This window comes from Ictidomys tridecemlineatus, chromosome 2, assembly GCF_052094955.1.
Source record: "Ictidomys tridecemlineatus isolate mIctTri1 chromosome 2, mIctTri1.hap1, whole genome shotgun sequence".
In the NCBI taxonomy this organism is placed as follows: domain Eukaryota; kingdom Metazoa; phylum Chordata; class Mammalia; order Rodentia; family Sciuridae; genus Ictidomys; species Ictidomys tridecemlineatus.
In genome coordinates this window covers 158,859,952-158,886,457 of record NC_135478.1, presented here as the reverse complement: position 1 = coordinate 158,886,457, position 26,506 = coordinate 158,859,952, and the positions used below count along the sequence as shown (strand labels likewise).

General features: G+C 33.1%; 1 protein-coding gene across 10 annotated transcripts in view; it reads right to left on the bottom strand.

The window, feature by feature from the left end:
• The window catches only part of Dgkb (diacylglycerol kinase beta), a 651,708-nt gene that overhangs the window by 477,386 nt on the left and 147,816 nt on the right, over positions 1-26,506 (bottom strand). For all 10 annotated transcript variants that reach the window (XM_078040040.1, XM_005328769.5, XM_078040041.1 and 7 more), the window contains 4 exons: positions 14,537-14,677; positions 6,787-6,836; positions 3,360-3,434; positions 281-400 (listed from right to left, as the gene is read on the bottom strand). In XM_078040040.1, coding sequence (XP_077896166.1) covers positions 281-400; positions 3,360-3,434; positions 6,787-6,836; positions 14,537-14,677 — 386 coding nt within the window. The remainder of the gene's footprint in view (positions 1-280; positions 401-3,359; positions 3,435-6,786; positions 6,837-14,536; positions 14,678-26,506) is intronic.

Below are 26,506 nucleotides of genomic sequence, written 5' to 3'. Positions count from 1 at the left end.
AGTTTTAAAAAAAGTATTGCACTTTAAACAGAGGAAAACAAAAGAGAAAAAATACACATGTAATCCTAAGGTATTATTTTAAGAGGATCAATATGTTTATGTCAAGTGTTACCACATAAGGAGCTACTGTTAAATTGCACCATGGTGTATTTATTAAAAGTAGCAGGCACTCACTACATGCTTCGTGGTAGAAAACGGCCAGATCAATTTATAATCAAAAGGTTAATAGAGAACCCCACTGAGTGATTGCCAGGCCACCCTTCTCCATGGAATTGCTTACATTTTCCAAGCCCAGGAGCACAAGAAGTGGGATTGTTGTCATTCCTCCTTGAATCCACTCCTCCAGAGACACGGTTCCATCATGATCATAGTCAATTTCTTCCATCATTTCGTGAAGGATCTGAAGAAGAGGAGATCAGTGAAGACTTAAAAAGAAATCAATAAAATGCGTTTCACATAATATAGCAAGGCATTACATTGAACGGATTACAACAAATTTTGACTAGTAGCAAAACGGAGAGTTGGCATATATGTTTTGATAACTCAGTACAACATTAATCCTATTACTGAGAAAATAGTGACTTAATGATTTTTGGAACACAGCTAACTACATTGATCAACTGCTAGAAATAAGTGCTTAAATTTCTAATATTTTTTCAATGAAGAGCACAGCTAAAATAAGTTAACTTTAATTTAATAGTGAAAGTGGTCTTTAATTACTTCCTCAAGATGATTATTTTTTTTAAGATTCATATATATGCCAGAAAATGTCTGAACAAATTAATTTCATGGCAAAGAGCTCAAAGAATTCTTTGCTAAGTAGTAAAGGGTAAAAGAATAAAGCTGTTTTTAATTGCCTATCAGAACTCAATAGAGCCCCAAATTTAAATGACCTAATCATATTTAATTAGACTTCTTTTCTAAAGATAACTTGCAATAATGTCCCAAAATGTTCTTCACAGTATTGTAGTACATTTAACCTCTTTGTGGAATGGTGATGATGTTGGTACTTACTTCAAATTATAAATAGAAGACCCCTGCATATATCATGTCACACAGTATTGTTTTATTATTATTAAAGTAAATTATATGAGTTCAACCATATGACCCTTGGCTGCTGGAAAGACAAAGTACTTCCCATCTCAAGATATCAAGGTGGCAAACCTGGTAAGAACCCTAGTGAGTTATTGCCTTTATATAATGTGGGAATTTCAAACAATTAAGAACAAGCAAGAAATTCAAAGAACATTATAACAGAAACTTTAAAAGTATAATAAATAAAATACTTGGTTGGGGCTGTAGTTCAGTAATAGAGAGATTGTGGAGCATGTACAATGCTGTTGGTTTGGTCTCCACCACTGAATTTTTAAAAATTTTTTGGTAAAAAATATTGTTTGCCTAAACACTTCTGTGCTTGGTGTGTTTCCTCAGAAAGTATTTTAAAATCCTAATGTTTTCCTTCATAGCAACACAATGATCTGTAAGTACAGAAAAAAAAATTTATTTTAATGTGCTGGAATAATTATTTAATTATTCTCAAAATAAAAGATAAATTATTTTAAATTTGATAAAATGGCAAAAGATTCAGTTTAAATGCTCTGCCTCTTGAGGGGGATGCTCATTAACCAATGGAAAGGAATAGATGAGAATAAACTAAACTCTTACCTAATACTAACGTTAGAGCTGGGATTAGTTGAATTAAAATTCCTTCCAAGGACATCTGAGCCTTCCCTACTAGTTATGATCAACCTCAAATAATCACTTATTGTTATTCATATATGCCAAGTTAATAAGACTCTCAAACTGTGTACATTTGTTCAAAATGAAGATCACTGTTGAAGCAGTAGGCAAGATGAAGCAGTTACCAAGATAGCAAATGACATGCTCAAAGGAAGGCCTTCATCTTTATTTTTCACACTGAAACATTCAGAATAGAGGCCAGCTTATCAGACCACACATGACAAATAATGCTACAGGTATTATTTCTATTTTCCCATCGGTATTTGTCATAGTTAGGCTGTCCAGCCACTTACTATCTCCTTCCCAGCATCTAGATCTTTCTTTTTTCAAACCTACACCTCCTGTCACCAAATATAATTTTTGCTAGAAAATGGTGGTACCCACTTCTACTTAGAAAGTTGTTAGGAAAAAAATCTCCCTTCCTTTCCTCAGTTGATTGATAGATGAACAATCTCACAGGTCAAAAGGTAGGGAAGAGGAAAGAAAGCTGTTTTAGATTACTATAACCAAAAAGGTCAACAGAACTTATAAGAAATCCCCTGATTACAGTAAAAATAGTACTAAGACAATTGAGCAATCAATTAAATACATGTCATCATCTACTTTTAAAAATATATATATATTTTTTAGTTTTAGATGAACACAGTATCTTTATTTTACTTATTTATTTTTATGTGGTGCTGAGGGTCAAACCCAGTGCTAGGCAAGCAATATACTACTCAGCCACAATCCCAACCCTCATCATCTACTTTATCATTCCATACACAAAATACAATCTGTTACTGATAGCTGCCAGTCACTAGAAGAAGGTTGGATGCATTTCTACATCAAACAAATAAACAACAACAACAACAACCCTCCCCCCAAACAGTTGCATTACGACTGGAAAAATCCAAATCCAATTATGAATGGTACAATGTTTTGCACCTTATGTATTTACTGTGTAGTTTAGAAAGGAAAATAAATGATTTGAGCTCTTGTAACACATATTCATGCACTTATCATGCTACTAACTGTATAAATGCAAAAATTGGTTTACAGACTTTTAAAATTCATATAAAATGCAAAGCATTTCAATTAAAATTGATCTGTATTTGCTTTATTCATGTAATCTTAATTGACTTCAAAATGAACTAAAATTAGTATTTTTTATCATCTTCCAAAATATTTCTTACAGCTAAATTCACAGAAAATTATATTTGCTATGCAGATTATTTTAATATCCATTTGAATAATGCTGGAAGTTTTAGTACTTCTACTTAAGTAAGAAGTTTTTATTAAAGTTATGAGGCATTGTTTCTTTAAACAAATTGATTTAAAATTCCAAGCTTTATTATGAAGAAGCCAAAGAGCTTTGGGCTTTCCTTGGAGAAGGAACAAAAGTTAACTGATGAGAGCTTTAGAATACCACAAATACTTTGTCTTATTTAGAATCCTTTTTGACTTCTCATTAGAAATAGTAACTTAGAGTGACTTAAAGACAAAAATCAAATGTTACTAGTACATTTAGTCCCAGGAAAGACAGAAAGAAAGAAAGGAAGGAAGGATGGAAGGAAAGAAGCAAGAAAGAAAGAAACCTTCTAGGATTTAGTCAACAGTTAAATCATTCTTATACCTACTGGATTAAGTTCAGTGACATCCCATTCAAGGTACTCAGCAACGTGCATCATTTGACTGATGATATTTTCTAGCTCCTGAAAAAAGAGAAAAAGGGGGTCGGGTGGGGGAGAGAATATATGAATAGAAGATCTTATTAATCTTTGACTTAAAGGAATTGTTTTGTTCAACAAGTAGCTAAAAAATTAAATAATACATATATTCCAATTTAAATATTTTATTAATGATATAGAGAAGAGGAAACTAAATAGAAATTCATCTTGTACTTTGTCTAGAAATTTCCACCAGAAGAGGGCACAATTATACAAAGAAAGGCTTTCTTCTACTAGAAATAGAGGGCCTGATGAAAGCAGAAGTTTATGTATATTTTCACAGGATGTGATTTTCTAAGTCACTGACCATCCTGACCCTTTGGCTTCCAAGCAGATGTGCACGGGTGGAAGGAAGCATCTGAGAGCAACTGAGAGGTTTATTTTTATTTTGATACACTGAGAACATATATTGACTCTTCCAGTCATTTATTGGGATAATATGCTTTGCTAGGAGGATATTCAGGGTAAAGGTTTGGAGGCTAAGTATATGTAGAGTTTATTTTGTGAGAGGATAGAATTTTAGCTTGAATTTTTATAGTATTCTGCTCAAATTTCAACTCTTTAAAGACCTACTGGTGAATACATATGGCTTGGCTAAATAAAATTCAAATATTTTTCAGATGCATGTCTTCAATGTTTCAATTTTCTTTGCCTATTTTCAGAAAAGATCAAACATGGCTTTATAAGATACTTTTGATTTTAAATGGAGATATAACATGATTTTAAAAGTGGTATAATTTCAAATATAAGAAGTATAAAAGCATTAGGCTTGAAAGTATATTAGTCAAAGATTACGCTGCTTCACCCCTGATCTAATATATGTGGTCAATGTTCATTACATGAAGAGGGAAATATGGCAAAAATTAGAAAAAGCAGGTCCCTCTGATGAAGTTGTAAAACCTATATTCTCTCTCTCTAAAAAATATATATTATGTTATTAATGCATGATAGGAAGCCCCACAACAACATAAATGTATATTAGAAATTGCTAAATTTTGAAACTTGCAAAAATTGTGTATTTGAATTACTAAATTATCACCTAGTCCATGTTTGCTTATAAACAACTCAATGGTTTGGAGAGGTTGAAGTCCTTGGATGTGTTTTTAAGAACAAGAACTATTTTTCATGGACTACATTACATAGTCTTTAATCTCTAGATTCCTCATCACTAAACATGGATATTCTAATTTTTCCTAGTTGATAAAGTTGCTGCCAAGATTAAACATCTTTTTATATGAAATATATTATCTAGTTTAGCATATTATAAAAGATCAATAAACTTTAACTCTCACTATGAGAAATACTCATCATTTTCCAAATTAATTTCCAAATCAATTTTTTCTTTTTTTGTCCTCCAAAAGGTGAACTGCAAATGACTACAGAAGGTAAAATTTGAAACTGATACTGAAGAAAATTACTGGGCAATGGATTATGTGGATTATGTGGAGAAAACCCCCAAATTTAATCACTAAGAAAAAAAGAGTAATTACCATAAACAAATCAATTTAAAACAATTTATCCTCAATTAATTGTTCAATATTGGGAATACTGCAATATATGAATATTACAAGTAATCTACTATATATGTTACCCCAAAATGGCCTAAGACCAAAAAAAAAAATCTGGCTGAATTTTCAAATCCACCAAATTTCAACCCATGGTTAAAAGCCTAGTGTAAAAAACATCCTTTTATTTTCTTTCTTTTTCTTTTTTTCTTTTTAGTTTTTAGAAGTTTATTTAGTTTTCTTCATGTGGTGCTGGGGATTGAATCCAATGCCTCATGTGTGCTCGGCAAGCACTCTACCACTGACCCATAATCCCAGCCCAAGAAACATCATTTAAACTTAATTAAAAGAAACATTAAATAAAACAGATTCTCATTACAACACAATATGTAGTATTGTAGTTACAATAAGCATACTGAGATATCTAGAAAAAACTCATAATTCCTAGCTGTGAAATGGTACCAGAAAATGAGAAAATTTATCATGCACCCCCAAATTACTAAATGGAAAACTCAAGATAAGTAGGCACTTAAAAGCAATAGTCTGAGGAATATTCTAGAGACTTAAACATAAGTCCCACAGTCAGAGCATCAGTTCAAAGCAGTGGTGGTCATTTCCTGCAATGGGAATTATAATTTCATTTCTCTGGCAATGCTAATATGCCACTTTCCTCCTCAGTGTTACATAAACATGTCTCCAGCTTCATTGCTCCTCTTGTAAAATTCTATTTGAGTTTGCCACAGGGGGGCCCACCACACAACCAGAGAAACTCATCATCAGAGAGAGTATGTATTTTAGTCATTGTCAAATGTGTGAAAACATTTGGTGTAAATGTGCCTGTGCACTTCACAATTGCCAGAACTTGACACTCTTATTATTCATATTTTTCATTAAGACAGAAGGAAATAATATAAAGTGGCAAATATGTGATCAGCAAATACATAGTACATTATTGAATGAAACCTGAAATAGACTTTCATAGAAGATACTGATGTGCACACTGGAATGGAGGCTAATTTCTCATAGGACATACTGATGTGTACTTTGGAACTGAGGCTAATTTCTACTTTTCTGAGAGCTAACTATGATCTCTGTACATTACAAATAAAATAAACATTTGAGTGTTCCTTCCAGTTAATCATACAGAGATGGTATTTTTTTCTTTCACTAATTTTTATGACTTAGAGTGCAAGCTGCATATGTATCTAGATGAGAGACTTTACAAAGGAAAGTCTGTCAAATCAATAAAGAGAGGTAATCACACTGCCACGAGACAACCATTTGCTATGAAAATATGTAAAATATATTTATGTGTATATACATACATACACATATATATACACATATATACCCACACACACCTATATATATACACATACTTATTTCAACAGCATGTATGACTAAGAATATGTTTTTAAAAGTGGAAAAATAAGGAAATAATCAAATTATTAAATTGACTTTATAATTCCTTTAGATTTTATTTCTATTCTCAATGTTTTCCTTAGTGTCAAATCTTACTGATAGTTTTTCTTTCTTTCTAGACCAGTGGTCTCAACTTTATCTAATGTTTTATTCAATGTTGGAGTCTTTGTTTTTTATCAAAATTCTGCGCAGAAAAAAAAAGTCATGTTTTCATAGCAAAACTATTCAATACAACAATCATAATCCTGTCTCCTCAGATCACTCCTTGGAAAATGATAAAAATGCTGTGTGAATGGATGTAAATTATATTAAGTGTGCCTTCTGTGGTAATAGCTATAAATTTATTCATTGCCTTTTTCAAAAGAAATTACTTTGAAATTTTCACAGAAAATTTGAAGGAAAAAAATTACCGAGCTGTCCAGGAAGCCATTCCCATCTGTGTCATACAGGCGAAACATAACTAGAATAAAAGAAGTGTTAAAAAAAAGATAATAGGTGAACAAGATCAATGTTAGTTTAAGGCATATTCTTTAAAACTTTTCTGTTGAAAACAAATGTTAAAGTTCTCCATTGCTCAAAGAAATTATTTGCGAGATTGTTTCCCAAGTTAAATTGAAAACAAATTAATTGTTAATAAAATTCTAGATATCAGATATGAAATCTACCAAGTTTTGTTTGTATCTAGGAAACACTGAAAAAGCACCATTGTTTGTTCAAACTCTTATTTGGCCATTAAATGTAAAAACTCAAATATAACAAGAGAAAAGTTGAGACCCTCAGAGTCTCAACATCAAAGGGCTAAGTGGATAAGAACAAACAAATGATTTGAAATTTAAAAAATTAATTATAAATTGGAACCGACCCTCCAATCTTACAGGAACTTTGCCCAACACTGTTTTCTTATCTATAAAGGGAGGTAATCACAGTGCCAAGAGACACCCATTTGCTATGAAAGTTAAGTAAAGCAGTACACTCAAGTGCATGCCAGAAACTGTAGGTTCTATTCAGATACAACCCACTGTAATGGTTGATCCCCAAACAGTGTGGAAGCGGATGGAGGAGTACAAAGAACAAGTTCTTTCTGGGGAATGTCAGCACACAAAATGTATTGTTTTCATGGCTACAATGGTTCATCTGTCTAGATCTGTGGTAGAGCTTCATGGGGTAATTCATCTTTAAACTAATCAAGTAGGGATATGGAGAATATGGGTTACATGTTAGTGAGCTCAGGAGAGCAGGACAAAGCCTTCCCAGCCTGAGGATTCCATTGTAGAATTCACACTCCACTAGGAGGCTGTGGAAGAGGCTGCAGGTGCCCTTTTGAGATAAACAGAGAAGAATGATACAGCTGTAAAAACAGAAGAGTGGAAGTGGGGGTGTGTGTTGGCTTTGTATAATTTCCTGTAGGATCTTGGTGTCTGAGACCTACAATATTAAAACAGACATTGATAACTAGGAGGCATAATTATGCAATGACCTTGATCAAATAACTGCCATTGATTATTATCATTTTATTTAATGATTTTTATATTTCACCAGTTGTAAGATATGATTATTTATAAGATTTAAAATTATTCTACATATCACTAAAATTTAAAATATTGCCAACTTAATGATGACATTCTATTTTTTTGTAAGTGGGAAAAAATCTAAAAGATGTTAAAATATAAAGGGGGAATGTAACTATTGAATTAAGGGAAATAAATATTAGGCCAACTCACACACTTAAATATGCTTATTTGCCAACCATACAGATTATTCCCTCTCATCTCCTCAATAAATGAGAATAAAATGCAGTAGAAAAAAAAAATGCCTACCACAAAATGGACAATGAGATTTTCAAGATTTTCTAGTGTAGCAGCAAATAGTAAAAATTACCTTTGTAAGTACTAAGAAGTTATAGATTCACTCAGAGAAGAGGTTAACAGCAGGAGGTCAAAGCCACAGAGAAGTCTAACTGTTCTTTAGAGGGAGGGAAACTGTGGTTTTGTTCATCCTCAGTGGAATAAAGTTCTGTAAAAGCATCTTGTATAGTTTAGACATGTGGAGACCCAGTGCCCACTGGTAGCAAAAAGAAAATTATATCCATGAAATAAGACTAGAAGCATATAAGGATCCTGCTGGGATCAAAGTGGATTATCTGTGAAGTCAAAATCTGATTAAAAAACAAGTGTGAGAAAAGTCATCATATGATGTAAAATAGGTCCCAGATATGGAATGAAAGACATAGATAAAAGGAAAGAAGGTGAAAAATAAAGAAAGAAAAACTCAAAGTTTTGTCTTAAAGCTTCTATAGTCAAATAAAAGTGGTTCTAGAAAGATAGAACAAATGAAATAAAGGGGTAGGACATTATCAATGAAAAGTTTAAAGTACGAAGAGCACAAGTTTCTAAGCCAAAATTTATGGGGTGGGGGCAAAGTTGAGAATTAATTAGCTGTATGGATAGAGAAAACTATCGAGTTAGGGGAAAAAACGCAATTATTAACTCCATGGGAAATAAATGTTTTTTGGTCTAATAAGCCTATAAAACCTTTCCCTTTTAAAACTATCTTTATAAATAATATGGGTAAAACTAAGCTTTAATCTTTGTTATAATAAGACAATTTCTTCTCCATATTTAAAACAGAAGAGAGATTAGTGGACTAGAAGAAGGGAATTGAGGGAAGAATGAGGGACAGGCAAAGGGAGGAATGGTGCAACGAAATCGACCAAATTATCTTATGTATATAAATATATCACAGTGAATTTCACCTTTACGTATATCTATAAAGCACTAATTTTAAAAATGCATAAATAAAAAGTAAAGGTAGGCTTCAAGATAAGTGAATAACTGAACAAACAGATCTTATTTCTAAAACCAAGATAAGCATACAGAGGTTTATGTGTAAAAATAAAGTAAGCCCAATATTGAAATTATTGTATCAATATGATGATTTCCAAAGGTAGGTACTGGTTGCAAAGTTATGACCTAGTTTAACTCACTTTTTTTCTAATTTTTGGTCCCATAATTTCACTTTATATAGAACCAATTATGTGCCTACACATGTATTTAATTAAAAGATCAGAGCCAAGGCATATTATGTAAGAAAAGGGAATTCTTTATTCTTATAATTTTTTTCTTCCCCAAAGTTCTACTGGTTTCTATTTTTCTTACTGAATATACCTAGTATACATACTATGTTGTTTGTAAACTTTCCATGATACATTATTGATATGAAAATATTAATATAGAACATATTATTAAACATTAGAAATTGTACATTTTTAAAGACCTTTAAACTAAGGTTTAATTTTCAAGATTTTATAGGTATATGTACTTCAATAACTATTTAATAAACTTTAAGGGCAGAGGTAAAGAAAATCAGCTGTTTAGTTTTTGCCAACCAGTGTAATGGAATAATATTTTTCACAATAAAAACAGAAATAAAATAAATAGGGCACTATATGGTAGGTTAAGAATCATGTTTCAATTATAACCAAACTGGTGGTCAAATTAATAATTAGTGTCTTGGGGCTTTAGTTTGTTTCACTGATAAAGTATAGGAAGGCTGACCAGATGATCTTTTGGTTCTCTTCAGTATAAAAATTCAGTGGTTTTAAGGTACTACACATAGTAAGTAGTACCTTTACCTTACAGATTCCTCTTCATTATCTGCATGTCGATTATCTACTTTCCAAGTATTTTCCTATTGATTTCTCTTCCATGATACATTTTCAACAAATGTAAGGCATGAAGGAGAGACACACATCTTCATAGAGATTTCAAGACGATTTATCAAGCAAGGTAGGTCTCCAGTCTGGACTGGATCAGAAATACACTGAGAGAGAATTTCCCCAGGAAGGTAGAAAAGTTTAGAGTTTGTCTGATAACTGAGAGGTTGACCAAGGAATATTGTTGGTGTGTGTGTGTGTGTGTGTGTGTGCAGGTTCAAGCCAAATGTGAGACTGGCAAGAAAATGTGGGTCAAACTGTAGAGCCAGATTTTATGTTATGGGTTTAAATTATACTTATTTTTCAATTGGAAATCATCAATTTCATATTTTCCTTTATGTCAAAATAGAAAGAGTCAAGTATACAGATAGCAGTGGACATGCTTTAGGTTATAGGGGACAAAGTACAAGAATTCACAAGACAAAATACAAGAATTCAAGATGATTATTAAATAGGTAACATGCAGGTGTTTGAAAAAACAAAGTGTCTGCTTTACTTTCAGCTGAGAGAAACACTGGGCACCAAAGGGTTGCTGGGGACTTGTGTAGAAATATAATCTACAGAATTATATCTTTATTCCACTAAATTTCTACCACCCCAGGATGTGAGTAAATGCATTGGATAACCAAAACTAAGTGTGAGAGAATACCTGACATCATGGTTTATGAGATCCATTTAAATTTGAAGGAACAGAGGCCAAAAGGTAGCAGGCAAATTCATGAAGAAGTGAAGTGGTCAAGGTCAAAAAATGTTAACAGACTGTTATTTATTTTTTTAACAGATACCTATGTGAACTGATAAAGGTGAAGAAATTTATGTATGCAATTACTAGCTCATCTAATCCTCACATCTACACCATGACATAGTCACTATTTTATGATCCCAATTTTACAGTTTGGGAGACTAAGTCCTGGAGAGGTTTTTAAACTGGACCAAGTTAGTGTCTACCTGGGATTCATGTTTAATCAGTGTTTAGAGTCCAGGTTCTTAAGTACTACTGTGCTCTCCTATATTTAAATTAGACTAGGAAGTGCACAAAGTCTGTGGTCAAGAGAAATTCTGGAGTTTACTATTTTAGAGTAAGAGCAGTTCTTAAATGTTATGAGCATTGGGGGATTTCAACAAAGGTAGGTGGTGCAATCCACCACCTGGTGGGTGGTATTAAAGGTTAGAAAGGCAAGGCATCCCTGGTGTCATGTCCTCCTCCATTCATTGGAATTGTTGGAAATTGATACCAACAAGGGAAGATTAAAAAGTGGAATGCCCTTGTAGCACCAACACCAGAGAGACAGAGCAAAGAGATAGACACAGAGACAAGCACACATTCTTTCTAAGAGCACATGGGGACAAGTTAATAAACACCTTCTACTTGATAATTTCAGGACAATCAAGATCCTCAGAGAGAAATTAGGATGGGGTTAAGAAATGGCTTGTAATAGGTAGAAAGCTCAAAAAACATTTGTTCATCAGTTTCTTTTCTACAGGATAAGCTTTATATGAAACATTATGTAAATATCTTGCAGAAAAAGACAGAAAGGGAGATAGAAAGTGGCAGAAAGAAGTGAATAGATGTATAAAACATTATTGTGGGGAAATGTCTTCCTTTTCTAAACTCTGACAGTGATGCATGCATTTTATCTAATAACCCAGGTGAAAGAATTTTATAAGCACTGCCACTATTCCAGGAAGCACAACAATTATGTCACATGAACTGTGTATGTGTGTTATGGTTTAGATGTGAGATGTCCCCCAAAAAGCTCATTTGGAGATGATGCAAGAAGGTTCAGAGGAGAAGACTGGGTTGTGAGAGTCTTAATTCAATTAGTGAATTAATTCCCTGATACAGTAGTAACTGAAGTGGTAGAGTGTGGCTGGTGGTGGGAATTGGGGGTGTGGCTTTGAGGTCTATATTTGTATCTGGCAAGCAGAGACTTCCTCTTTGCTTCCCTCTCCACATTCTTCCACCATGATGCTCTGCCTCACATTGAGCCCTGAGGAAGGAGTTGGACTTCTATGGACTAAGATCTCTAAAAATGTGAGCCCTCAAATGAACTTTTCCTTCTCTATAGTTGTTCTGGTCTGGTCCTTTAATCACAGCAGAGAAATAGCTAACTAAAACAATGTGTATGAATGTTTACTCAAGAGAAAAAAGTTGCATGAACCGGTGCTTCTTTAAATGAGGTCCCTGGGCCAGGAGCATTAGCAAATGTGTCACAAAACCAAATTCCAAGCTCACGTGACAGGTCTGCTGAATCAGAAATGCAAGAGTGGGGCCCTGCAAGCTGTGGGCACAGACCTATAGGTGATTTTTATGGGTGATAAAGATGGAGAACCTCTAAATCAACATATATGTATTCCTTTCTACTTAGCTACCTGAAAGTAAGAACTGAATTCAGTATTCACATACAAAAGTTAAGTACTTTAGGTGCTTGATCACACCTTGTAATTGCTTTTCTTTTAATTCTTCTGTTTAATAGGTCATAACCCTTCTAAACTAAACAGTATTAAATGCTTTTTAAAGTCTTACTAAGATTTTTTTTAATCTGTAAAAGAATATATGAATGAATATTAGGAGTCTGTAAGTGTGCATTTGTAGGAGAAAATGTATGACAAATTGCTAAGAAATTGGGTGAGGGGGATTGATTCTGATTTAGTTGATGTGGGAAGGGTCAGGCATTGGCATTATAAAATAAAAAAGTAAAAAATACAAACCTGATGGTTGTGATAGATAACCAGATTAAGGATCACAAAGTAGGAAAACAGAGAAGATGACTAGGGTATCATTTACTTTGAGGAGTTTGATAAAAACCCCAATAGTAACAGAAGAATATGAAAACACTGTTTGGGGGGGAAAAAGGGAAACCTTAGATCAATCTGGTATAAGCTTATAAAAAGAACTGGGAAACTCAAAGAAACAACAGAGCAAAGGGTGCTGAGAACTATGAAGAAAAGTGAATGTCATATTGGCTTGACTTGATTCAGCAAAAGTTTTTGAATGGCTCATGAGTTCATATTCTGCCTGTAGTGTGGACAAAGGTCAGGTATGTTCAAGAACTCTAACTGAAAACTATAAAAGCACGCTTATTAGAAATTGCACCTTAAAAGCAACACACTTCCATTTGACCCAGAAATAATTAAACTGCAACAAAGACCACTGGGGAGGATTGATGGGGTCTTTATTCATTCTTAGATCTGGAAAAAATATTTGTCTTTATATCTTCTTAATCATCCCAAATATGGTTCTGATAACACCTGAGCAAACTTTCTCTCTGGCCATTACTTCAAAAGAATTCATTGAACATTAATATTTATGTTGGAATGAGAGAAATTTCTGTAGGCTCTTAGGAATATGAAATAAATCTTGAAATATAAATATGTAACATTTATGAATAATAAATATATATTTAAAGATGATGTGCACATGGTTTATTTATAACCTAAGCAGGTGTGACTCTTGAATAATCTTATTTTGGTAAACTCTTTATTTGTAGGAGAAACATTATCAAAAATTAATAAAGTTGAATTAAAAACACTTCCTAATCAAAACTTAGAAATATCACAATGTTTTACATTTACTTTAGAAATAGTAAAGTTTGGATTAATTAGCTTCACCATCATTTTAGTAGTAAATTTTTAAATTCATCTTAATGATATCTAATATAGTCAAATTAATTAGATTATTTAATAAAGTTTCAACATTATATTCATTAAAAGCTTTGAGAGATAATAGAATATCAAATGATCAGGCTTAGAGTAATTGAAAAATATTTTCTTGCATTGCAATGAGTATAGATTGCCACCAGAGAGAGCTCAGTCACTATATTTTATGAAAGAGAATAATTGATACTTGCAGCAGATAGGAACTCTCTACCTGTCACAGTGAAGGAACAAAGGTCTTGTTTAATAATTTGTAATATCCAGAGTCAAGTCCTATAAATAAGACTCTCAGATTTGGCATTTAAGTGTTATGTTGGTATTGGCAAAAAAAAAAGGGAGAGGGGATTATTAACACTGAAAATTGCAATAGAGATTTATCCATGGGAGAAGGATACAGGCGGGATATATAAAGGGATAATTTTTGGCTCACTAATAGGAACACCACTTCATACCATACCACTTCACACCAGAATCAATACTTTTTCACCAAAGGATGCTTTGTGACAGTATTATGTTAACTCAAAAGAATTGAGGACTTTCTTTAAAAGTCATGTAAAAGAAAAATATGCTTAAGAAATCACTGGCTATAAATGGAACTTAATAAATTGAAATTGATGAGTCTTAATATTTTTAATTGAGTCTCAGGAGGAGGAATTTATATTGTTAAGCAAGGTTACTTAATTTACAAAAAATTTAGACAAGCATAGTTGGTGCAATTTTAAGTTCATCAATATCCAGTTTGTTCCCCTGCCTCCAACCACAAAAAGCAAATTAAATGAAGAAACACATACACTCAAGTTTATCCTCAGGTCTTCCTCTTTCAAGGAGAGACAGGTAACAGACAATGTCCTTCAGGTGGATTACTTCTGGGGAACACGTATTTGCAGGAGAAGTACGGGGAGGAGTGATGGCACCTTTATTCATTCTCAGACCTGGAAAAATACATTTAAAAACATTCAAAGTGCTCTCAAATTAAAAAAAATGAATAAAGAAAATAGAAAACACACAAAATATATAACACCTGCATATTTATTTGACAGAGAATGACCCACTTCTGTGGAACTCCAGTACAGAAGAGACACATATGTCCACTGACTGGAATGTGGAATAGAGAACTCTTTGGGATCCAGGAACATGGGGGCTGAGCTGCCTGACCTAGGTATTAGGATCAGGATTCTGTTGTCCAGGGTGAGCTGGCATACCATTTCTACTACACCTTTCTCTGTCTTAGGCAATGACAGATAAAAATTGGCTAGGAAGACAATGGAAATGAGCCTTTCACAAAAACTGAAGAAATATGAGTATGTCAAATTGTGATCTATATATTGATCATAAGTAATCATTTATTCACAAAACAAGTATATATGTCAAATATTTCTGAGAACCATAAATAAGACATCCTTTATGCCATTCAAGGAATTTGTGGATGAGTAAGAGTGAAGAAAACATAAACAATCTAGATAATTATGATGGACATTTAATTAAGAGGTAAAAGCACATGACTACAGTATGATTTTAATGTGGTTATCACTTCATTTAAAAAAAAAAACCTTATTTATTGCCTTGTTCCAAGACAAGAGTAGAGAGAACATGAACATCTATTCACAACTGATGGTAATTGCTCATTTCCTATCTGATCTAACTACAACTTGCTTACAATAAACTTAGTCCATTCTTACAGAGAAATCTCTGAAACCAGACCATGTGTGCCTTAGAATGCCTGAGGGTAAATATCATTATATTTTGAGGTCAATTTGGCAACAACAGGCATATTTGGTTGGAATACCTAAAGAGCTGAATGGGTGCCAGATTCCTAATTGACCAGTAGAGAATGGAAAGGAGGGAATAATCCCAACCAAATACAGTTTTGTAAGCCTGTCTTTTGGTACCTCAGATTTGCCTTCCTGTTCATCTCTTAGATACTCATTTCTTTAGGTATATTATATCAATTGAATACCTATCCTCTTACCCTGCTATCTTAAGATTGTCAGGCATATAATTTAATGCTTTATGAAATGTCTTGTTTTTTTCCATTGTCAATATTACTAATAAAATATATGATTAATTGAATGTCTAATATATAGCATGATGTATGGTAGGGGCTTTAATACATACCACTCAATTCTCATATTAATCCTATAAGAGAGATTGCATTTTCCCCCTTTTAAGGACATATGCATATTACTTTACCAAAGTTGCATAGACAGCAAGAAATTCAATTCTTTTTATTCTACAAAAGTGGTCTACAAACTAATTTTTCTTCAAGGTCAATAAAGAGAGAATTTTTTTTAAAAAAGAATTTATATCTTACCCCAGCACATGTCACACTAGTGAGTTTTAATAAATGCCCAAGTATTTTGTCCTCTGTGCTGACCTACCGTTATTCCATTTTACCTTATTTCATCTTCCAAAATCTGTCAGAGACCCTTTAACCTGAGTTTACTAGCCACTGACAAATCACATCCAGTTTCAAAAACAATACTTTAGATACTTTCTTCATTTTCTTTACTGAAGTTTTACTTATCCCAGATATCTGTACATTCAACTCCCATTCGTACTTATCAATAAAGGGACATAAAGGGACGGATTTTTCTTCATAACAGAGGTATTACTATATATCTCTAATACAAAGTATTAACTATTTTTATAAACCAAAGAAGACAGAAAATTAAAGATAATCCTGAGCTTTAAAAAATACCCCAAATAATTGGGACTATCCAATTAAAGATTAGCCAGCTGCAGAAATAAGTTCCAACTTGTGATAAAAGACATTTTGGCACTGACCCTTGACACAACCTTAACTTGCAGACTTGAAGAACACAGCACTTGAATTATGGTTGGATAAACTATGACCTAACTCATCCTGCCAGATGAGCTAATCTTCTTTCCCCCTGTGGTACTGAAGTGATTTAATCAGCTCAATTTAATTCTTTAATACAAAAACTCAGAACAAAAAAAGGAAGAAAGAAAATAACAAGTTGTCTCATTTATTTGAAAGAAATCTAAACATTTTATGTTTTCACTTGTTTAGAAGTTATTAAATTTTCATTCATTTAGAATGATAATTTGTACTCATAAAAAATAAGGTGCATGATAATTGGTTAACTGCTTTCATAATATAGCATTGAATATAAGTAATCAGAAAACTGTGAGGACCACATGATTCTCTGTTTTTCTTCCCTATTGAGTAGGAGCCTACACATATACATTTATCCTCAGATTTGAAGGAGCATACTCCTGTACTAAAATTGTTTTTTTTTGAGGAAAATATTTTCCTTTTTACATTCATGAAATTTTCTTAAAAGTCCTAGCATACATTTAATTGTGTCATAGTTTTACATTAAAAAAAATATAAAACAAATAGTCATCTATCTAAAGAACCATTTGAAGAACTAAGTAACTCTCCCAATAACCTAAATGTAGTCAAATTCCGGAAGGAAACTATGTACTTTTTTGTTATGACTTATGGTAGCGTGCATCAAAGCATAAACTGTCAATGACCTTTTTCATGAATATTTGGTAACAAAATTTATAGAACTGGACCTTATTAATATTCTAAGACTTTTTATTTTTAGTGAAGCTTTAGCCTTATAGTAAATTTGGGGAAGATACAGATATTTCTCTTTCACTTCCCACACATGCAGCCTCTCCTTCACTATTGACATCCCTTCAGAGTGGTACCTTTCTAGCAACTGAAGAATCCATACTGACGCTTAATTCCACAGTCTTCACTAGTTCACTATTTGTGTTTTACCTTCTATGAGTTTAAACAAATGTGCTGCCACCATAGCCTCAAACAGAGAGATTTCACTGCACTATAAATCTGTGTTCTGCCCATTCATCTCCCAACTTCAATGTCTAACAAAGCACGGATCTTTTTATTTTCTCCTTAGTTTAGCCTATTTCAGAATATTATATAGTTGAAATTATAACAGCACATAGCCTTTCTAGATTGGCTTTTATCACTTAGTAATATGCAAATAAGTGTACTCTATGATGTTTTATGAGACAATGATTCATTTCTTTTTAGCACTTACATTCCATTGTCTGGATATACCACAGTTTTTCCCTTCACTGACTTTATTAAATTTTGGGGTGATTAATGAAAAAGCCCAGAGGTTTGTTCTTGCTCCCAATACTCTCTTCAAGATCAACCCACTTTCTCTTAGGTAATGACAACGTTTCTTCATGTTTTCATTTCATTTACTGAAAGCAGGCTTTGGGGTTTACACCCTAATTAACCTTTCACCTTTTCCATTTCCCTAAGTCTAGCTGACATGTCTCCACTATTTATTTTCCCCTGCTACAGTTCATTACTTCTTAAGCACTTTGTGTAAATTATCATGAAGAAGCATAGGAAACAACACATAAGAGATTGCAAGCCTACTTTCTTGACTACGGCTCCTCAGTGAGATGATAAGCAGCATCTTTTATTACTTCCTAGCAGCAATAGCCTGTGATGAAGAGACTCAGAATCTTTTTTATTAATTTTTTATTTCTTTCATTTTTCTTTTTTTCTCTTTCTTTACCCTTCCATCTTTCTTTCTTTTTTTTCCCCTTCCATTCTAGGGTTCAAACTCAGCACCTCACCTGTCCTAGGCAAGCACTCCACTACTTAGCAGCATCCCTAGCCAAAGAGGGTCAAAATTCTACTTCCCATTAAAAAAGACTATTTACCTCTTCCAAAATTGGTGAAATTCTCACTTCAGAATTGAAAGAGAACAGGAAGTTAAGCAAAACAAAAGTTGGGTTTTTTTTTCCTCATATGTAGCTCTGAAGATCATGTGATTCACTGATACTCAATTTCTGGTTTTCTCACTTGCCCCAGGTCATACTATTTTAAATATTTCATCACAAAAGTGAAGCAAGAGCAAACCCAGAACACATGAGAAATGTCCATATGCCCCAAACATCTATGTATGTATATATACTCATCATGAAGTAAAGTACACAATAAAAGTGAAAAATAAACATTGTAATTACAGTGAGTTTTACCAGGAATAATTATTTTGTACTTAGCACCTTTCTGTGTTTTTAAAATGATTTGATGCATACATACAGACATACACATACACAGAGAACATTCTTCTCAATATTTTCATTATAAAGTAGCATTAATAAAGTTGAATATTGCATGCTATTATCATTTCCTTCAAGCACATGGTTTTCATTCCACTACAATCTAGACATTTTTCTTGAAACAATAAGCTAAAAAGTTTTGTTCTAATATATATCTTTAATTCTGATCTTAAAGTTTAGTTATTAGCAAACGAGTTTTTAATACATGTTAAATTGGTACCTCTGATGCAGTTTGTCTTATTTTCAAACAATTTCATTTCAGATAATGGAAAGGTGGCATTATCTTGTTTACTGTCATCTTTTACAATGAAATATGCAAAATTCATGCAATTAATTACATTTATAAACTTAAGAAAATAAAACACTAGGAACTTAGCTTTTCCATTTTTATTCTTTTTCAATATTCAGAAGTTTTTTAGTCTTAAAAAGCAATTTATCACATAGTACTGTGGTATAGTTATATTTCCAATATCCACATTAAAATTCAGGTTGATCAGCATAATCAAGAATAGAAACATTTGACAGAGTACTGCTGTATATTTTATGATCCTTACACTTAATCTCTTAACCTTCCGAATATACTTGTCTAAGGATAGTATTATAATTATTTTGTATTCGTTATGCTTACATAAACTGGCAGAAAAAATTAAATACACCAGATTACAAATCAATAAGGAATGTAAAATAGTCATTCCTCAAAATGTGAGTACAGTCTGTGGGATGTAATCCCTGATGTGAGACTGGGGCCAGACATATCTCCCTGAGAATGTAAGCATACTCTTAGATTCATCTATCTGGAGATTGGCATAAAATCTGAATAAAGCAATTATATATAGTTGACTTGAAGAAGAGCAGGAGTTAGGGGGTACTGTTCTAGAAGCATTGGATAAGTTTATAATATATAAAAATAATAATACATGTATTCCCACTTTATACTTAAGAAAACAGGGGCAAACTTGTATTGCAAAGGTACAATTCTAAAGGCAGTCTGAATTGAGGCTTTATAATTTAAGGTTGATTCTGTGAGGCTAGAGAGGGAAAAAATAAATCTGTCTCTGCTCCTCAATAAATGACTTCTGCCTTAAGAGGTACCTTGATAATATATATAGTATACATATTATATATATATCCCACATATGAACATGCACGTATCCCCAAGACAATCAATACAAGCATAATAATTTCTTCTTATTACAATTAATTAAGCCTCTTGGTAAGAACATTCAATAAGGTCATTTGCAGAAAAAACTTTTCCCATAGTTTCAAGTACCTGATTTTCATTGCACAGTTTTTAATTCCTAACTTCCTATGGACAAAAAAGAATTGCAGGTTTTTTTCTTTGTAAAATAAGTACTGTGGCATAACTCCTTGGTATCATAGAAAACATGAAATGAACTAAATTCTACTATTGATATCACAGCCAATTTGTATGCACAGCCCAACATCACAAATCATCAACCATTACCCCATCAGATTGGCAAGGAAGGGCTGGTAACTAAGGAAAGGGTACCTTAACTTATTTTTAATTATCATCTTCTGCTTCCTTTATCACTTTTAGCCATTTCCCTCTTCCGTATCACTGGCAGTATGATTATTTTCTGGCATATAATCTTGTAATGACTTTGATCTATGCTGGATACAACTAATAATTTAGTATTACAGTCAAAACCATTCTCCACATGGCTTGATGGCCATTCTCACCCCTCCCCTTGCTATTCTCTAATCACTTCATCTTCACTAGCCCATGTGGACCTCTCAGTGTTCCTAATCAGATCTACTTTCCTCCATCTCACACTACATATATTTACTTATTTGCTTGTCTTTTTCTTCCCACTAGAATTAGGATATAGTTTATATACTGAATATCCCTCAAAGGTCCATGTCCTAGGGGCTTGGTTGCCAGAATGGCACTGTTGAGTAGAACATTTAAGAGGTGGGGCCTATCAGGAGGTCCCTAGGTTATTGGGGACCCACCTTTGAAGGGGATTATGTGACTCCCTCCTTCCTTTTTCTTTCATTTGATTCCTTGCTATGAGGGGAGTAGTTTTGTTCTGTAATGTGCTCCCACAATAATGTGCTGTCTTGCCACAGGTCCAAAGCAACAAAGAGATTCAATTATGTACTAGAACTTCTAACACTGTGATCCAAAGTAAACCATTTTTCTTTGTAAATGAATTACTATTTTGTTATAGTGACAAAAAGCTGACTGTGCAGATTACAAATAAATATGGAAAAAATTCTATTTTTCTCACTGATGAATCCTCAGCGATGTGAACAGTAAGTAGCACATTGTAACTGAACAGTTTTCACCAAATAAATATTAGATGTCTTAAAATTCACAAACTGTCCTTTCATTAGACATGCTTTTAAAAATATAAATAGCAATGTACTTGTTGCTTTGTTTTCTTGGAACTCCCTTTCCACCCTTTTACATCAGTATATAATCTTCCCTGACCACTTCATGTAAAAAAATCCAGATGGGCCCTACCATAGCTCACATCTCTGTTACTGCAGTCTCACTTGAGTGAGTATCTCCTTCACTGTGCTCTCTTCATCATCAGTTTACAAGTGAATCACAGCATTTATTTTATGGTAATATAATTGATCACATAATTTTCTGTCTATTCCTGATTGGTTTTAAACAATCTTCAACTTTCCTATAGAATTTCTGGTCATATAATATGTTTAAATAAATGTATGGTTAGATGCATGAATTAAAGAATGAGTAAAATAAGTAACTAAATGCACAACTGATTAATTAACTACCTGATCTGATTTAAAGGGTGCTGGGGGAAATCTTATCTTTCTGTCCTATCAAATAACTAATAAGACCCAACAATTAAAAAAAAAACTTACAATGAGCTGTGGCTAACACCAGATTATAGATTCAACATTTTGGATATTGTGAAGCCTTACAGAAATAACTATTATAGGTATGAGTCAACAAATCATACTCTCTTTTAGTTTCTATAGTTTTTGAGAAACTAACTGTAACCAATAACTGCTGTTAATTGCTGTCCTTTAAGAAAGATATTTTAGCTGAAGGCAATTAATTTCCAGAGTGTCTGTGTAGAATTGGTATTAGTTCCATAGGGACCATACAAAGATGTTATAAGATACATATGCTGCTTCCTTTACATCAGTGCCAGGATTGCTTTCTACTGGCACACTTTGGTTATGCCTATGTCATTGATCATTGAGTTTCTAGCATGGAACCCAGTGTGTGCTATGTAATTAGACTGAAGCTTTAGTAGAGGCTTTAAGGAGGAGTTGGGTTTTTCTTTAGGGATAAGGGAAGAGGATACATAAAGCAAGAAAGCACCGAGTCCTAAGAAAGCACAGAAACTTCAAGTCATAGCAAACAGTAGGCATGAAATGTATAGGACTGTGGGAAAACTCAGTAACCTGCATAGTGTTGTGCTTCAGGCTATGGATCTAAATATTATCGTCATCCTAACTAACACAGTTAACACTGGCAACATGCCTGGAACTTGGAGCCTCACTAAGGAAGCTTCATAACGGGTATTTCAAAAGGTGAGAGTGAGCAAGATTCCATGTATTCCTGTCTCCTGCACCCAGTTCCTTCACATACTCAATTATAATTGTTTTTAGAATCAGGGATTTATGTTTGATTGAAAACCACGTTTAATATAAAAGCCCTACAATAATTGATGGTAAGACCTGAAATTTGTAAACCCAAAAGTAATATAATCAGGTTTCTGATAGAACATTTGGAGATGCAAATTCAAGTTGGGAGCCACACTAATTGAGAGTCTATGACATAAACAATGATGAATCAAATTATGATTGGGAAGAAGTGGTCATCATGACTAATCAGATTATTCCGTGATGAGGAATGAAACCCTGAATAGTTGGGAACATCCAATATTTAGTGCTAGGAAATTGATAGATTTGGGGTGCCATTCACCAAGAGAGAAGGTACAAATAGAAGAAGTTTTGAGTAGAATATAAATAGTTTACTTTCAGACATAGTTTTAAAATATCTTATGGAACACCCAGAGGATGTACTACATGTGGATATACTTTATGAACTAAAGAAACAGTTTTCAGTTTTATAGGGAGTAATTGAAGAATTTTATATTTGATTTTAGCTATATTTAAGTGTTGTGAACAAATGTCATTGTGTTGAGATTGTGGGGATACATTTAAATGAGCTTAAGGAAGTTTGGAAAGTTCTATAAATGTTTCTAGTGGATAGTATCAATAATAGGCAATTTTATAAAATATTTATTTTAAAGCTTAAGAAGTTTTAAGGTCATATAAACACCAGGTATTAGGAGTTCATAGTGTCAGCAATCTCTATATTTGTGAAAGCCATCTCAGGTCTTACACTATTAAAGTAGAAGTGATAAAATATGAGCTCAGAATATCAATTTATATTTGGGAGGTTGGGAGGTACTTGTAGAAAATGCAGAATTCTAACTCAATGAAAAAATGTTTATAAAGTGATTGACTCTAAGGATGAAAATAAGAAGAGTAGTTCCTCATTGAATTGGCAGAAAAGTGGAAGATTAGGGACCTGGCATTTATAAGAAGGGGCAGAAGGTGCATGAGACTTCTGAAGATATTTTATATTATGAATATTTTCAAAAAATCCAAATTCCAAAATGGGAAGAGTAGAAGTGATTTTACCTTCATGTAGATAATAAAAGTACCTTATTTTGTAACCAAGTATTTCACAAAACAACTCACGCATATTATGAAATTCCAGATGAATCATTAGGTATTTCAAGTCAAACAAAACACTGCTACACATATGCATATACTTGTGCACAAACCTTATACCTATTTATATTATATTTTTATATTGAAAAAATTTATTTTATGAAAACTAAATGTCTTACTTGCAATATAGCTCCTATATTTGACAATTAATCTTTGATGAGAGAAATTTTTTTCTTTTTAATTTTGCATTTTATTGAGGAACTCTTATTTTTCAGCTGACATGCACAGTAATGAATAGCTATCCTATTACTGGTGGTATTGTGGTAATTGAATAATGTGAAATCTAACAGGAAAAACAAAAATTTCATGATAGTACCTTTCTGTTCAAAAGTCACTGTGATTTTTCAACCACAAATACACCTTATCCAGATAATATATTATTAAAAGGAAGGTTCTGGGAACAGAAAGACATTTATGTTTTCAGCTTCTGAGTCAAGAAAACCTTGGTCCTTAAAATTTCATTGCTGTCTAGTGTTCCTTGTTCTTTGGGATAAACTATCAAAGATATTTTTGAAAAGAAAATAGGGTAGAAATGGTCTTGGAAAGGACACTATGCACTTAATTCTACAATGTGTATGCCAAACTTTGAAAAGAAATGGAAGTTAATGTATCATTGCTGCATGAGGGCATAAGGGTCACACAGCCTTTTTCCTTTCAAGTCGATCTGTGAACAATGAGACTGTCCCAAATGAAGTGCAGCCTAAGGACAAACCCTTCCTTATTTTTTCCCCTTGATTTGGTTTTTACTCCTACTAAATCAGACATCTTCTATTTATCACTTAATATATGCTGTTAGAAGAAAAGTAAATTTAAGTATAAATAAGTTATTAAAATCTCTTTCTTTTACATCCTATACAGACAACATAAACATGTATAGGATGTAAAAGAAAGAGATTTTAATATTTGTTATATCTAGGTTTACAAAAGGAAATTACCACGTTGAGAACACCCTCTTCTTTATCAAAATCCAAGGACAGTATTAGTTAATGCAAACTGCAAGGTCAGGTTTGTTATTTTATTCAATTTGAGTTACATGCAATCAATTATAGCATGAAGACAGAACTGGGAAGTTTTAATTTCTAGGTCAATAAGGAATCATCTCATTTTAAAATGTTTATCCTGGAACATTATTCAAATCTCACACTACGATTTATGGACCAACTATTGAAATTCAGTCTGAGAAAAAACAGCAGGTGTGATTTTTTTTAATCCATGATGTAATAGGAATTATTTAAAGAACTAAAAATATATTAGAGGAAAAAATATGGTAAACATGGTAAGTTGTCATATATCTCATGGGTTACCATATGAAAAGTGTTCACTTGATTTTTAAAAGTTTGTACCAACAGCTGATAGCTCTTAGAAAATTAGGTAACATTCTTAACAGAGAGGGTAGAGTCACCACATAAAGTATAATAATGCCGACAGTTGATCAGATATTCTAGCTTTGTTTAAGGCTCAACCACCTGTTTCTTAATTATATATTTTTAAGTTTTTAATTATTAGTGTAGTAGCTATTAAACTTTTCCTTGTCTCTTATTCAGCACTTCAGTATTTTACTCTGTGATATTAAGGTTCTTGTTCTTCAGATCATTGGCTGCTCTCCTAGGATCCCTGAATTACCGTCAGGGAATTTGGAACATCACAACAATTCTCATAATAATACTAAGATAATGTTTGACTCTCATTCTGTCATGAATGTATAGCAAGGTTCTCAAGAGGCCCTATGGTATATGATATGGCAATAGAAACAAGCTCAGGTAAGATTATCCAATGGTCCTCAGTAAAGATAGGCATTAAAGAGATTAGTAATAATGCAGAATCATGCCACATTTCTCAGTCATTTTGTTTTTTAAAATAGCTATTTTTAATAAAATAGGTTAATTTTGTTAGCATGAAGTGGGTTGATCATTGTTAATTTTAGAATATCTCATCTTCAATACAGTAAATACCAATAGATACCATATACATAAAGAAAAGAAATATGATATGTCAAGATCATTGTAATGTTTTGAGCAACCAATAAAAAAAAGAAAATTATTTCTGATCCGCAATAATATTTAAGCCTTCAGAAAATCCCTGATATTGAAGAGTGAGAAATATTTCAATGCCTACATTTCTCTGTTGCCCTCTGAACTCCTACTGGGTCTTTAGGGGACACTAGATAGAGACGGAAGGCAGGAGGAAGGGGAAAGGGCAGGCTAGACAGCCAGCTCTTCATCATTTCATCCCTACAACACATGGTTCCAGTGGCAGTAGTTTCTATTCTCCAGCTTAATGCCTTGCTAACAAGGGACAGGAGCTTTCTGTTACATGGTCCAACACAGACCACCGTGATGCAGCCTCATGAGAGCTCTGAGGCCCAGGGCTACAGACTCCTTCTTGAACTCCTGATCTATGAAAGTCAGCAAGGAAGGACCTGCTCCATAGCAATCTTAGGGCTAGATCTTCCAGGTGATGCTCTCATCTCAGAACTATTTCCCGGATCAAGAGGTCCTTCCTCCATGCCTTTGGGTTTTGAATACTTTAACCTAGGGGCAGCATGTGATTCTTACTCTTCTTACTATCTAAACATTGGGTCCCCCCTTTGCTTTTTCAATCCTCCACACCATTAAGACAATTTCTGATTTTGCATTATTTTGTGTAATACAGTGAAATTTCCATTTTCCTAACTGAATGGAGATTGATACTGTTATCAACAAGTATTAATATACTTCTACATCTCCAAAATGCTACCCATAACAAGAGAGCCGACCACCTTTGTGTTAAAAAATAATAATTATCAGAGATATAAATAAAAACCATATTCTGAGCTTACAAATCGAAAATTGTGAAAGTATACTGGTAATTACCATAATTGATTTTAAATATTGTAAGTTTTCTAGACATACTGCTTTGAGATTATATTTTGAAATATACAGTTGTCTATATTTGGT